This window comes from Clarias gariepinus, chromosome 23, assembly GCF_024256425.1.
Source record: "Clarias gariepinus isolate MV-2021 ecotype Netherlands chromosome 23, CGAR_prim_01v2, whole genome shotgun sequence".
Classification (NCBI taxonomy): Eukaryota; Metazoa; Chordata; class Actinopteri; order Siluriformes; family Clariidae; genus Clarias; species Clarias gariepinus.
Window position 1 is genome coordinate 20599547 of NC_071122.1, and position 14049 is coordinate 20613595.

At 38.0% G+C, this 14049-nt stretch overlaps 1 protein-coding gene across 1 annotated transcript in view; it reads left to right on the forward strand.

Moving 5' to 3' along the window:
- Positions 1 to 13844, forward strand: part of fhit (fragile histidine triad diadenosine triphosphatase) — a 274131-nt gene extending 260287 nt beyond the window's left edge. Inside the window, exon 7 of the mRNA XM_053484301.1 lies at positions 13521 to 13844. Coding sequence (XP_053340276.1) covers positions 13521 to 13622 — 102 coding nt within the window. The 3' untranslated portion in view covers positions 13623 to 13844. The remainder of the gene's footprint in view (positions 1 to 13520) is intronic.
- The last annotated feature ends 205 nt before the right edge of the window (positions 13845 to 14049 follow it).

Below are 14049 nucleotides of genomic sequence, written 5' to 3' on the forward strand. Positions count from 1 at the left end.
TTTACACACTCTCGCTCTCTCACTCGCTCTCTGTGTGTTTAATGAATGTCGCCATAAAACAAGTGATTTCTTATAAGAAAGTTTGCATATGTACAGACGGATCTAGTAAATTAGAAAAATAGTGTAATAAAGCTACTAATAAACAAAACTGAACAGAAAAATAAAAATCCTTATTGGATATGCTTATCAATAAAATATGATTTATGATCAATCTGGCATGTATGATGTACAAAAAAAAGGAAATGCTACTGTAAGTGTAACTACATTTTACATTGGGAGTCATTACAAAAAGAAGGCCGTTCAGGTCAAACCGGGACTTTATCTTATGAGCAGGAGAATGACGGATGGAAGCACAGTACGGTGAAGAGACTCGGCAGCAGTAAAACATTTAAATGGTGCAAATGTTTTAAAGAACACCGCACATCCATAAATGATGATCCCGGCTGATGTGGCTCAGCACACACTGCAGTCGTTCCTGTAAACATTCAGCGAGTGGAATGCATGATAATTGAAAATAGGATCATAACTTGTCACCAGCTTGTGGACTAGACACATCCGTCTTTGTTAACTGTACACACAGTCGTCCACCGACACCACTTGCATGTTACAGGAACTCGGCTGGGAGTTATTATTATTATTAACACTGTTTCACTAGCGCTTGGGAGTGCATGGGAGAAATAAAGGTAGTTTTTGATCTCTGTTATTCTGTACAATCAATCAAAAGTCCCGGTTTGACTTGAAAGTTATTTATTTCTATTATATTTCTTTCCATTGTATCCTACACCACATTCACTGCTCTAAAATATATGCAACATTTGCATTTAATTCCCTGAAGGTCATGAAAAAATATATACATTTCAGTAATATTGACAAGTAATTTAAAGTATACAAGTATACAATTAGATTGTGCTTTTATGTCAAGCATTAGACCATCATTTTGTTTTACTTTTTAAGCGCTAAATAGCACCAGAATCATGGAATCACCCGAGTAACACTCAGCACTACAGACCAAGCAGCTACATTTAGCACATAACAAACGGCTCTCATCCATCTGCGGTACAGCAGCTCGCATCTGTTCTGAGAGCAGCAGTCAGAAAGGTCAGCTGTCTGCACACTCAGAATAGTTCGATGCGCGCCGCTCACATATAGCGGGACTCATAAATATGAAGAAGACTGACATTTTTAAATTAAACATCACAGGCAAACAACTGACTGCTGCAGTTACACCTGGGGGCACAAAGCCATCTGACACACTCTCTTGTTGACTGGTTAACGAAGTAATGTTTAAAACTCCTACACAACTTTAATGTGCTGTTGTCTGAGCAGAATGTTCTGGTCCGGATATCATGAACGGGAAAAATGTGTAGTCCTAGCATTATATGATTCAATAAAGGAATTTCACATCATGAAAAAGTTCTTCATTTAAATTTAGTGGAACTCATTTATTCTAGGTTCATACGTGTAAAGTTAACCAATTCAAGCCTTTTCTTTTTGTTTGAATTTGATGATTACATTTGATTTGGTGATTTCTTTTAATGAAAAGTCATCTGATCATAGTAGATCATAGTATTAAGCAAATACAACCTTAGTCGAATAACAACATATAACTTTTTTCACCATGCCTTTATTAGTTAAAAAAATAAAAAAGAAGAAGAAAAACAAATACTAAGTACCCTCTTGCCGCTTCCACAGGATTTAGGAGGATAAGTTGCAGCCAGGTGCTGCTAATCATCACCCCTTGATTAATTGATCATCAGCAGGTATTCAGATGGTTATACAACCATTTCCAAGCAATTTGGAGTTGTGTTAGTTTCAGTGATACTGTATTGTGAGATTGCCCGACAAGGTCATTTTGAAAGTATGGTCCTTAATTAGTTATTATTTAAAACAAACACCTCTTAAAGTATATAATTAGATTATGCTTTATGCCCAGCATTTCATTTTAAAGAGTTGGATTTGCACCAGAATCAAGCAATCACTCGGAATACCAGCACACACAACAAAAGTCCTTCCCTGGTGTTAGTTTACAAAGAGGAAATAAAAAACGTCACACAAGCACAGCACTACAGACAAAGAAGTCACATTTAGCACTTTGGAAACAGGTCTCATCCGCCTGAGGTCAACAGTCTACAGTGAGAAAGATTATTCACAAGTGAAAAGCATTCAAGACAGGAGTGGACGTCCCAGCACATTCACACCACGGTCAGACATACAAACCCAAGAGCTGCATTTAAGAGCCTACAGACCTCACTGGGCATGTTAAAAGTTTGTATCTTTACCAAAAAGTGTGTTGAACAAAACACAGGGCTTGGATGTCTTATGGACAGATGAGACCAAAGGGGAGTTTTAATTAACGTCTTAACGCCCAGCACCAAAAAGCATTTCAGAAGAAACACCCATGAAACACAGGACCTGGGCACCTTATAGACATTGAATGGACCATGAACTCCTCTTTATACCTGAGTATTCTAGAGGCGTCTGTGAGACCATCTGTCCGACAACTAAAGCTTGGTCAAAATTGGGTCATGCAACAGGACTATGAACCAAAGAACCAAGTACATCTACATCAAAATGGCTGAAAAATTAAAGAATGACTGTTTTGAAAAGGCCTAGTCAAAGTGTTAAGAGCTGGGCATAAGCAAAGTCCCAAAAACCTAAAAGAACTGATGCAATATTGGACCAAAATTCCTCCACGATGATGTGAGAGACTGATAAAGTCAGACAGGAAATGATTACTTCAAGTTATTGCTGCTCAAGGTGGATGTACAAGCTGTTAAATCATGGGAGGTACCTTATATTGCCCACTTTTTTTTTAATTGGCCTCATTTTTGATAAATAAATAATGGCACTGTGAAAAAAAAAATTCTGTTGTTTATTGTCTGAGGTTGTATTTAACTGATACCGTGACCATCTCTATGATCAGATGATTTTTAAAAAAATATATTTTTGCACAAAAACACTTGAGGTTAAAAGACTGAGTACATGTAACTGTAGTGTAGCTTTACAGCAGGCATTGAATGCATACAAGCTAAATATGCTGTAAGTAAACATTCAGGATGATATGATATCGTGGTGAGGTTCATCATCTGTAGAAGGCAGCGTGTGTTTGTGTGCAAGATTAAATCTTTAGGATTTCTAAAGAAGAAAAAAAAAACAAGCCTTTAATTATTTCACTCCTGCTGGACAGCTCATTTTGTTCATAAAACGAGGTGCTGAAATTGTCATTAAAATGTGTTCTTTTCTGAAACCTCTGATGAATTAGCACACTTACACCCTGACAAGGCGGCGTAGCGTCGCTCTAATTCAGTGCATTGATTTGCATGTGTGAGAACGTTATTAAACTTGATGGCTCTTCAAACTCGGATAAAGATGCAGATAGAGATTGGCTTTTTCCTGTAGCACATCAGCATGCTTTTTTTTTTCCGCTCGTGCTAATTAGTAGAAATGCGCACAACACATGGAAATGTATTAATAAAAATGGATAGATGTGAGCTTGTTTAATGGACATGCGTGGGAGGATGTAGCGTTTTGTGGGTGTCAGAAGGTTACCTTTAGAAGAATACTTACAGCTACTTGTCGTTATTTGTTACATAAACATATGCAAATTAAGAATACAGATTAATTTGTTTGGCATATGAAGAGAAAGAAGGAAAAAAGTTTATCGAGTGCTAATAAACTGTATTAATCTTTGCTTTTTATAATCCTCGTGAACCTACAGTAACCGTACACAATATAACAAACTACAAACGTCCTGAGTGTGTAATGTTTCCCACGATTCCATCATTCTTATCCTGTCACATTACATCCACGGTATCCCATATCACTTAACATAGACATGTATAGATGCTAAATGATTAAATTTACTTTCACACACACTTCATGGAGTTTGAGTACACCTACTGCACGACTCAATGTTCATTCCCATAATCAACTGTGTTGCTGATTTCCCTAATCTGATTGGTCCGAATCTTTTCCATATCAGCACGCGTGACAGTAGTTCTGGCTATAATTCAAATGTTTAAGGCAGTCTGTCTGAACCTCTGCCGTTTCTATAGTAACAGCGCATTCACAAGGGCTCGGCTACATAAACTAAGACTAATAATAAATGAAGTACAAAAGGTTTAAAAGGCAGTTAAGAAAGTTTAATCCTGGAAGTGTTGAACACTTTAAAAGCACTTTGAAAACCTTTTCAGTTTTTTTTTTTTTTTTTAATAAACATTAGAAACACTTTAGCAAAAGTAAATTTTTTCTTTCTAAATTTTTTTTTCCTACCTCTGAGTGGTTTATTCCTAAAGCTCGATTCGCACAGGATTAGTATCACCTGGTGAACTAGAGTCATTTGGAATGATTGCAGAGATCGTCTGTGATCTTAATCCCCTGCAAATCGGCCATTTGTAAAAATGAAATGAAAAATTCCCCCCACAAATGACCCATCATACCCGTGGGACGTGTGTCTTTCTTTTTTAAGGAACTTCCAGACCCCCATCATCAAGGAGATTCGTAGTTTTATATAGCACGGAGTTGACATCACGCAGGACCTGTCATGGTCCTGTCACATTAACACCGTGGTAAAAAAGGCCCGGCAGCGTCTCTATCACCTCAGGCGTTTGAGAGACTTCAGTCTGCCCTCCGGGGTGCTCAGGAACTTTTACTCCTGCACCATAGAGACCATCCTTACGGAAAGCATCACGAGCTGGTTCGGGAACAGCACCATGCAGGACCGACGAGCTCTACAGAGGGTGCTGAGATCAGCTGAGCGCATCATCCGCACCGAGCTCCCTGACCTGCACTTGATCTACGGCAAGTGGTGCTGGACCAAGGCCATGAAGATCGCGAAGGACCTTAGTCACCCCAACAACCGACTGTTCACTCTGTTGCGGTCAGGAAAGCGCTTCCAATCCCTGGAGGCCAACACAGAGAGACTGAGGAGGAGCTTCTTCCCGCAGGCGATACGGTCTCTCAACCAAAACATCACACAGGACTAAAAAACATCCTTTTAAGCACTGCATTTTATAGACATTTCTCTCACCTGACAATATAGTCCATTTATAAACATTATGCATTGTACACTCATACACATTTGCACATGAGTGTACATGTGTATTTGCACTCACTCTGGACATTTATAGACAATCATACTTCATTTAATTTCTGCATACTTTCTGGACATTTATTGCCATTTCTTTTTTCACACTTTTGCACGTTTCCATATTTTGCACAGCTGGATTATTTTTTTTGTTTGTTTGTTTTTATCTTTAAAAATAAATTCTTTACTATATCCCATAATTTATATTTTATATTCTGTTCTTCTTATCTTCTTCTCTATATTTTATTCATTTCCATTCCCTAATTTATTTCTATTTCTATTAATAATTTATAGTTTAAAGGTCACGAGCGGTCGTATAAGCATTTCACTGCTTATCGTACTGTGTATGTGACAAATAGAATTTGAATTTGTTTTTGTTCTCTTTTCATCCACCTCCCGTGAAGAATGGAGGCTGCGTTGGAGTGTGTTGAAAGTATTTTGGGTCATTTCACTATACACCATACAACAATTTGCGCATGTTTGCGCGGGTAATTTCTAACTCACACAAGGTCCCCAGATAATACTAATCCCGTGCAAATAGGGCATTAGATACTGTAACACAGACAGTGTGGACGGTTTAGGCAGACAGTGACGAACCAACGATGTAATTATCAGGGGTGAATGTAGTTTTCCAATAAACCATGGAGGTTTTGGACAGTCCTGTAAATCTCATGTCTATCTCTACATTTATTCCACTTGAGAACAGCCTCAGTTAAACACTGCTCCAGGGTTGAATCCCAAAATAATGTAAAATATAAAATGTGCTATACATGTAGGGTGTATAATCCCTTGTTGCACACATAAAGTAGTGCCCTTTACATTTAGTGAAACATAGACTACCAGTCAAAAGTTTGGACACACTTTTTAATTCAAGGATCTTCCCTGAGTTTTATTTCTCTCCACAATGCTGAAGGCATTCATATTATACAATAATCTCCTTTGAACAGTTGATATTGAGATCTGTCTGCTATAGAAACTTATAATCCGTAAAGCTTCATAACGGCTCTAATCTGAGCTGCTGGTTGTTAATTGGTGATTTCTGAGGCTGGTGACTCTAAATGAACTTCTCCTCTGCAGCAGAGCTAAGTTCTGGTCTTGCTTTCCTAGGAAGGTCTTCATGAAAGACAGTTTCTTCATGGTGCTTGATGGATTTTGCAAATGCACTTGACACAATACTGTTCTGGCAAGAACTGTCCAGAACAGCTGACCTTCGAGTCTTAGAATAATAACTGATTGTTGTTGTTAATTATTTACCTAATTCCATATGCTTTATTTCGTAGTTTTAAAATCTCCAGTATTGTTCTAGAATGTGGAAAAACGAATCCAAGTTTTTGACTGGTACTGTATGTGCATGCATAATATCAAGTTTATATGCAGTGTTATTTGATGTTTTTGTAAATGGAAGTCAGAATCGAGAAGATTTGAAAAAAAAAAAAAAAAACAGGGAACAGAGCACTAAGAAACATAGGCTCAGCTACGTTACACTGGCCCAGATCTTCCGAATGCCTTACATAACCACGATGAAGATAATACCGGCCCTGTAAGTGCGTTTCAAATGGGCCGTGGCACTTTAATCATTCAGTTAATGGAGCAGGAAGGTTTAATCACAACGGCTTTCTGCCTTTCATCAGAAAGGAGAATGTGGAAACAGACATGAATTAGTGAAGTGGTCCGAGGCTTTTCACATTCTGTTTGATGGCATTTAATTTAACTAAAAAAGTTCAACATTCTATCCCTTTTTCAAGACCGACCATCATTTTCCTCACTCGCATGCTTCTGCTTCTTCCTTTCTTTCTTTCTTTCTTTTTTTTTCTTCCCTCACAGTCACTTCTTGTTTGCAGAATGATCTCTAATGATATGAAAGCAGGGAATCGTGCTTAACAGTTTGAAAGCGTTACTTTCAAGGAGATGAATTATCAAAAATTATTTTCAAGCTTGTGCTATTCTTGGTGAATCAAGACTTTGGTGTCCTTAGCTGGTGTTTATCTCAGTGTAATGAAGGGGAAATAATGGAAGAAGATTAAAAGGAAAAACAATCATGAAATCTTAATGAAATGTCCATGGGTAAGTGGTGTATTTATACACAGTTGCAGGCTTAAAGGAACAAGATCTCCTTTAAGAACTGCAGAGAACATTTTAGATATAGTTTTTCATGATTGTCTTTAAACAAAAAAAAAAAAAAAAAAAGAATTTTCCGTTCAGCGATTTAATTTACTTCGGATAAAGAAGGTCAGCAGATTGTGTGTGCTAGTTAGGATTTGATAATAATATATTGACACGATAGTTGTTGGTAAGCCTCCAGATCTTCCTTAATCATCAGCTGAATCTCACCCTCGTTATGCATTTATTTATTTATTTATTTATTTATTTATTTATTCATTTATTTATTTTCTCACAAAATGGCTCTGACCTGAACAGACAAAATCTGTTATCTCCTACCACTTAGCACAGGGCAGAGTGGGATCATAAAGGCTGCTCACCCCGAGGGTCACTGCTTAATACCGGCATGTCCTATCTGTCCCGGCAGGGGTCATGACACCCACTGGGCTTTGACACTTTGGAAGGAGATGGGGTTATATCGGGTTAATGAAGTCCGATTTCTCTGCAGAGTGTTATTACCACGGGCAACCCATTTGTTTTGGTGGAATCACCTCAATGCACTGGAATATTGTAGGGTAATGAGCACCAAAGGAAATTACGGTTTGCGTAAAAAATGCGGGCACAGTTAAAATAAGAAACTGTCCACGGCCAGAGGTCGGTACTATGATTATGATTATCATTGAGGACAAGATGGCAGGCGTTTGCTAAAACTGACACAATAGCAGTTACTATTCCCGCTTCAGCCTGAGATTTCTGTTCTTGGCCGAAACCTGATTCCTGACATGCTTTTCATGATTGTTTTATCTAAACCCTTACTTTCAAGCATGTAACTTTGGGTTTAACGTAAAAGATATTTTTCCCCCCTAATTCGGCTATTTTACATTTATTTCAAGATGATTATACATACCAAAAATTGGCTAAAATTGTCGATTGGCCTTTTCCTCTTTCCTCTTCCAGGGTACCCAGAAAAAACCCACCAAGCACGATAGGGAGAACATGCAAACTCCATGCACACAGACCTGGGAGGGGAATGGAACCCTCAACCCTAGAGGGCACAGTGCTGGCCAGTTTTCATTATTGGGAATCATTATTCTTCGTTTCACCTTGAAACAGATTGCGTATTCCTCCCTGATCTCTCATGATCCCTCACCGTAGATCTTGAACTCATTTTTCTTCTTTTATTTTTTTTATATAATATATATTTAAATGAATAGATTAACATAAATATTGAAGCTGGGGCTCCTGTCAGAGTTGCTGTTTTAGAAAATTAGTCAACACCTTCTGACCGATCATAATGAGAATTCAACAGCGTGTTTAGAGATCAAATTTTATGCATTTTGTGCTTGGGTCAAATTCGAAAAACAAAAATAAATAAATAAATAAATAAATAAATAAACTTTTAATATTCATGATGTGACAGTGTATCACAGTCATCTGACAGGCAAGACCGGTGAGAGCGCTAGGTTTTCTTTCAGCCTCCTGTTGAACTCACATCGTGATGCCTCTCGGGCCTCATCAGGTATTCGCAGAAACACGTGCTCGCTTTGACAAGATATCATCGGAGGCGCTTCTTTTTGACAGTCGGGGGAATATTGTTTTTTCCGGAGTAATTACTGTACCAGCTGCTGAAATGTATTTACATGGCATCAAGATGGCCTCTGTCTTAGTGGGAGACAGGAGATAACGGGTGGCAGCAATCTGTTTGGGAAGTCCCCTTCCTCCCTACGAGCCTGGACTACTTTCTCTCTCTCTCTCTCTCTCTCTCTCTCTCTCTCTCTCTCTCTCTCTCAATCTCTCTTTCTCTCTCCCTCTCATGCACACAAAGACCAGTGTCAGTGTGCAGTGACCGTTTAAGCAAGAGGAAGCAGCTGGGGACTTGGCTGTGCCACCTGATGTCACTGAAAAGAGAGAGGAACTATTAGTAAAGCGAGCTGTCAGCCATCTGAACGGCATCACAACCTTTCCTTTTAGATGGTGACTTCCTCCTTGACACACTATCATTATGTGTGGTTCTGCATGACATGCGCTCTACTGAACCGGGGTTACTCGTAAGCCGTTCGAGGGTATATTCAGTCCATCCCTACTGACGTATAAAATTAGGTGTACGTGTAGGTAGCATGATGATACATCGCTGTATAACGTTTGCTGTCAGGATGTAGCATGTGGAAACAAATATATTGTGTAAAATGGGTTGGAGGTAGATTGCTTTTTTTTTTTTTTTTTTTTCTACCGTGGCTTTGGAGAGGGGAAAGCACATGTTCTTACAGACCCTTCACTCAGTGTACATACTTGGTATAATAAATGTATAATAAGGATTTTTAATTGTCCTGAAAAAAATTGAGATTTGTAAGGAAACAACTGTTTACAGATGTTAACTGGAAATAAAAAAAATATTTTGGCATTCCACAACATTTAAATGACTCTCCAAATGAAGAATAACCAACAACGTCTTCAGATCATTCTTATCACATTGCCTTAGTAACTTAGCTCACCTTTCAGCAAGTTAAATGCCATTCCAGTCATGAATTAGTTCCCTATAACAGCATGCCCCAGGTGTATCATTCCTTACATTGTAAACAGAAACAACTTCCCAATCAAAAATTTCAACATAGAATTAAACAAAATCACATGAGAGGGAGTGCTGTTGTATTAAATATTGGCACAGATATAATGCAGTGCTGATATTCAGTACAACAGCATGACCTTGAGTTTCATATTGCTTCCATGCAACAGCATTATATTATATATAATTTGTTTTTGAATTAAACAGTTGTTTTGCTCCACCATCACATATCATTTAAAGACTGGGATAATCGCATTGACTGACAATTAATATAATCAGCAGGGGTGAAGGTTTTTTCACTTTATATTTCCAGTAATTCCGATGTGGAATATCAGCTAATTTCTGGGATTCCTGAGTTGAATCCCAAATAGCATAATAATGAAAAGCTAGTGCACTATGTAGGCTGTATAAACCCTTGTTCCACACACCATGTAGTGCCCTTGATCAGGTGTTGGAAAAGGATTTGGGATCTAGCCTTGTGTTAGCAGGGTTAAGGCATTGGACTACGGTTCGGACGTTCCCAGGTTCAAACCCCACAACCACCAAGTTGTGCCTGTTGGGCCCTTGAGCAAGGCCCCTAACCCACAACTGCTCAGATGTATAATCAGATTTAAAAAAAAATGTAAGTCTTACAGTACATTACATTTTTATCTTACATACAGTATGCAACCGACAGTGATTGTTAGAGCACGTGTGACTTGGAGTTAAATGTTCCAGTGCTGTTATGCTCTATATCAGCACTTATGGAATGCTTCTTATTCAATCAGATTACTCGGTCAGATCTAATGTAATAAACTGTATAATAATAAAAAGAATAATAATAATAAAAAAAGAAGAATAGAATGCATTTTTAGAGTCAACACTTTAATCTCATGTGAAGCTTTTGTACACCAAATCAGAGCATTGGGATTTTTTTTTTACTCTTTCTCGCTTTCTCTTTTAAAACTAGACTGGATATTATTCAGCGTTTAATTAAGAAACAAAACACTGTAATAACATTTCATATTTTCATTTAAAAGAAGAATCTTGGCTCTTAGTTTTATTAAATGTCAAAGTATTTTAGAGTCCCAGGTTCCCAGCAAATTTGTTTTAAAATGAACTGGAACAAATAATTTGGATTGATTGAAGCCTGGTAAATAAAAGCAACACAATAGATAGAGAATATGTGACATGACACTTGACATGCCTGTTATTTGTCCAGTGTTAACTGCTTGCTGGAAGTATATATTATTAAAACTCACTCAGGTTTATAATTGAAATAAAGACCCAGCGTTCAGGGTGGCTCGTTTCCTTGAGCGGTTTGCAACAAATATGTCGTCGCTGATTTTAGAAGCCTGATGGCCGAGGCTTTAAAGGAATGCGGTTAGCGTTGTCAGAAGCATTGATTTTCTATTTTGTTTTAAAAGGGGTCTAAATTTAATACCGTGATGTTATGACAGTCCCTTCGTCAGGCATTGCAAGTTGACGTCAGGCGTTATTTTTGCTCCTTCGGACTGTCGGTTGTCTTTTCCAGGAAAGCTACCCACCCCATACCCCACCGCCCCTCCCCACCGCTCAAGTGCCGCTCACAGCAAAATACGACACCGATAAAAATTTGTGCAATCATCCAGACTTTTTTTTTTTATCCTTCCCCTTTTTACTGGCATGAGGAATGAACCAGTAAGCACAATCCCTTCACAAACGCTCCTCAACCGCAAATGTCATTTTCCCGACCGCGGTGAAGCATCGTATGGGGTAAATGGTGCAGATTTGGACTCTGTATGATGGTCAGGGCGGAAACAGTGTGGCGGGACACATGCTGGGTGTGTTTCAGGCTCTGAGACGTGATTGAACTGAAGAGTGAGAATAAGCAAATCTGCCTAACTCTCGATGTGTTTCATACTGTATATGTCTTTGTGTCCTTGTGAGAAGGAAAAGGTTATTCACCATGGTAACATATTTTATATAAATCTGCAAACACATCCCTATGATGCTACAATGCATTTAATGGTCATTCTACAAATTAGAGTATAATTGTCTTATTCTGCAGGACTTCATAAATGTTTTTTATAGAAGCTAACGTTAAGTGAACCTATTTTTAGTTTAAATTTCAAAAACAACTTCAAAAAACTAAAAATGCAGCTTTTTACTGCGGCTACCATGAATACAATAACTCCTCCTTCTTTCATAAGGTGCTTTATATATATATATATATATATACCAAATAATTCTGTGGTACAGTAGGGTTGTTGGATATGGTTTGTTTTTACTTTCTGAACTTCTGGATCATAGGATGTCTTTATGTTTGTACAACAAGATTGTTACACTTTTCTGTGAAGCCCATACTTAAACATATTTATACCTACTGTATTCTGATAATTCTTACTTGTTTACGAACTCAAGTAGTGCCTAGTAAAAACCATTAACATGCTGCCCTTTTTTTATTAACCTAAAGTCAAATGACTTGTGATCCTGAGTACGACAACCCAGCTGTCTGATATGACCCGGATCCCCTGTAAGCCCCGCCCCATCTTATCTAGTGTGACCTAGCTGACATTAGATATGCAAAATAAAAGATAGTAGTGTAAGGATCTATTTACAGTAACTCCCCAGGCCCTTTGTGAAAAAAAAGATGCAGCCCGTCAGTTTTAGTTAATGAAGCAGACGCTAGAAATTATTTGCTATTAATTGTTTTAGATAAAACATAAACTGAAAACTAAAACAGACAAATTGGAGCTTTTTTCCTGTTCAAGCTTCTGCAGCCTAAAACCCTGTATACACTAATCAGCCATAACACTAACCCCACCGACAGGTGAATTGAATTATCAACAGTAATTATTAATTAAATGCCAGCAAAGAGGTGATCATGGGAACAGAAAAGCCAACATAGCACAAACTGCTAAAAAATGCAGATGAACACCCAATGCACCACATCTTGCCACATCCATGAGGCTTAGCAGGCAAGGAATTCAAGGTTGTTGATCCGGTCTCCAAATTCCCCAGATCTCGATCCGATCAAGCGTACATGGGTTGCACCAGAAGCCCCAGCCCGTAACCCACAGCACCTAAAGGATCCGATGTTCTGGTGACAAACACCACAGCACAACCCCAGAGGCCCTGCGGAGCCACACCCCAAAGGGGCCAGTGCCACCCCGGCGCTTTAAGGAGAACTCAAAACCTAGGTGGTTTTAATGTTATGGCTGGTTTAAGCATACACATATATACTCAATTCAGTTCTATTGCAAATGGAATGTTTCATCGACTCACTCAATTATTCCTAGCACATTATTACAGCTATAATAGGCACTATTTGAAGTTAAAAAAAGTATTACCAGCTATAAGCACATTATTTATGAATACATGCTTCAAATGAATCTATTCCATTTATTCCATTGAAAAAATCCTTTATATCCTTTGCCATATTTGTTGAACAAATCATTTTAAACCCCAGAGCGATGTCCGAAAGTTTTTCAAAAAAAAAAAAAAAATAATAAAATAAATAAAATATGAAAGTGCTTGTAAAATCATAGAAAAAGTTGATTCATGTTGTGGAGCTGATAATAAAGCTAAATAAATTATAAGCAGCCTTCAAGGTCTAAGGCATTTTCTTTAAGGAGCATTGAGGTTGGATCTACAACACATACTTAATGTTTTCTGTCCAATTCAGCCCCATTTAACGTTCCGCCACATGCTTATACTGTATTTGTCTTGAGGCCAGTCATGGCAAGTTCTCTTATGCCAGTACATTTTTATAATTTCTTTATCGCCTTTTTCTATTCGTTTTGTGTTTAGCTCCAGAAGCACGACCGTGAAAGCAAAGATGACGCAGCCAAATGGAGATCAGAGGAGGAGATGGCTAAAGAAGCGACGGAGCTGAGAGGTCTCTTCTGTTAGTTTCTTTTGGTTTAAAAAGAAAAAAAAAAACATCTGCATAATATTAACACTGTCCAATTAGTATTTTTTATGAAAGCAATTACATTAATGCATTGATTCTCTGGAACGTGTGTGTTCATGATGCAAAGAAAAAAATGCTATTTTTTTTTCTCATTTTGGAGTGGTTTGTCTTTAATTAATGATAGAGCTTTGGCTGAATAAAAAGTGTCTTATTTTGTTGTGCATTTTCTTCTGCATAAAAAAAAGAAGCTGCACAAGGCAGAGTTAAAAAAGACATGTAGCAAGAATTTGTGCTGGACATTTTTCCAATCTATGTGGTTCAATATGGTTAAGTGTATGGCGATGTAATGAGCAACATGAGGTCGGGGGGATATCTGTTAACGTCAGTGTCACGTTAGTCATGACAAATTGACAAATTGGAGTTAAC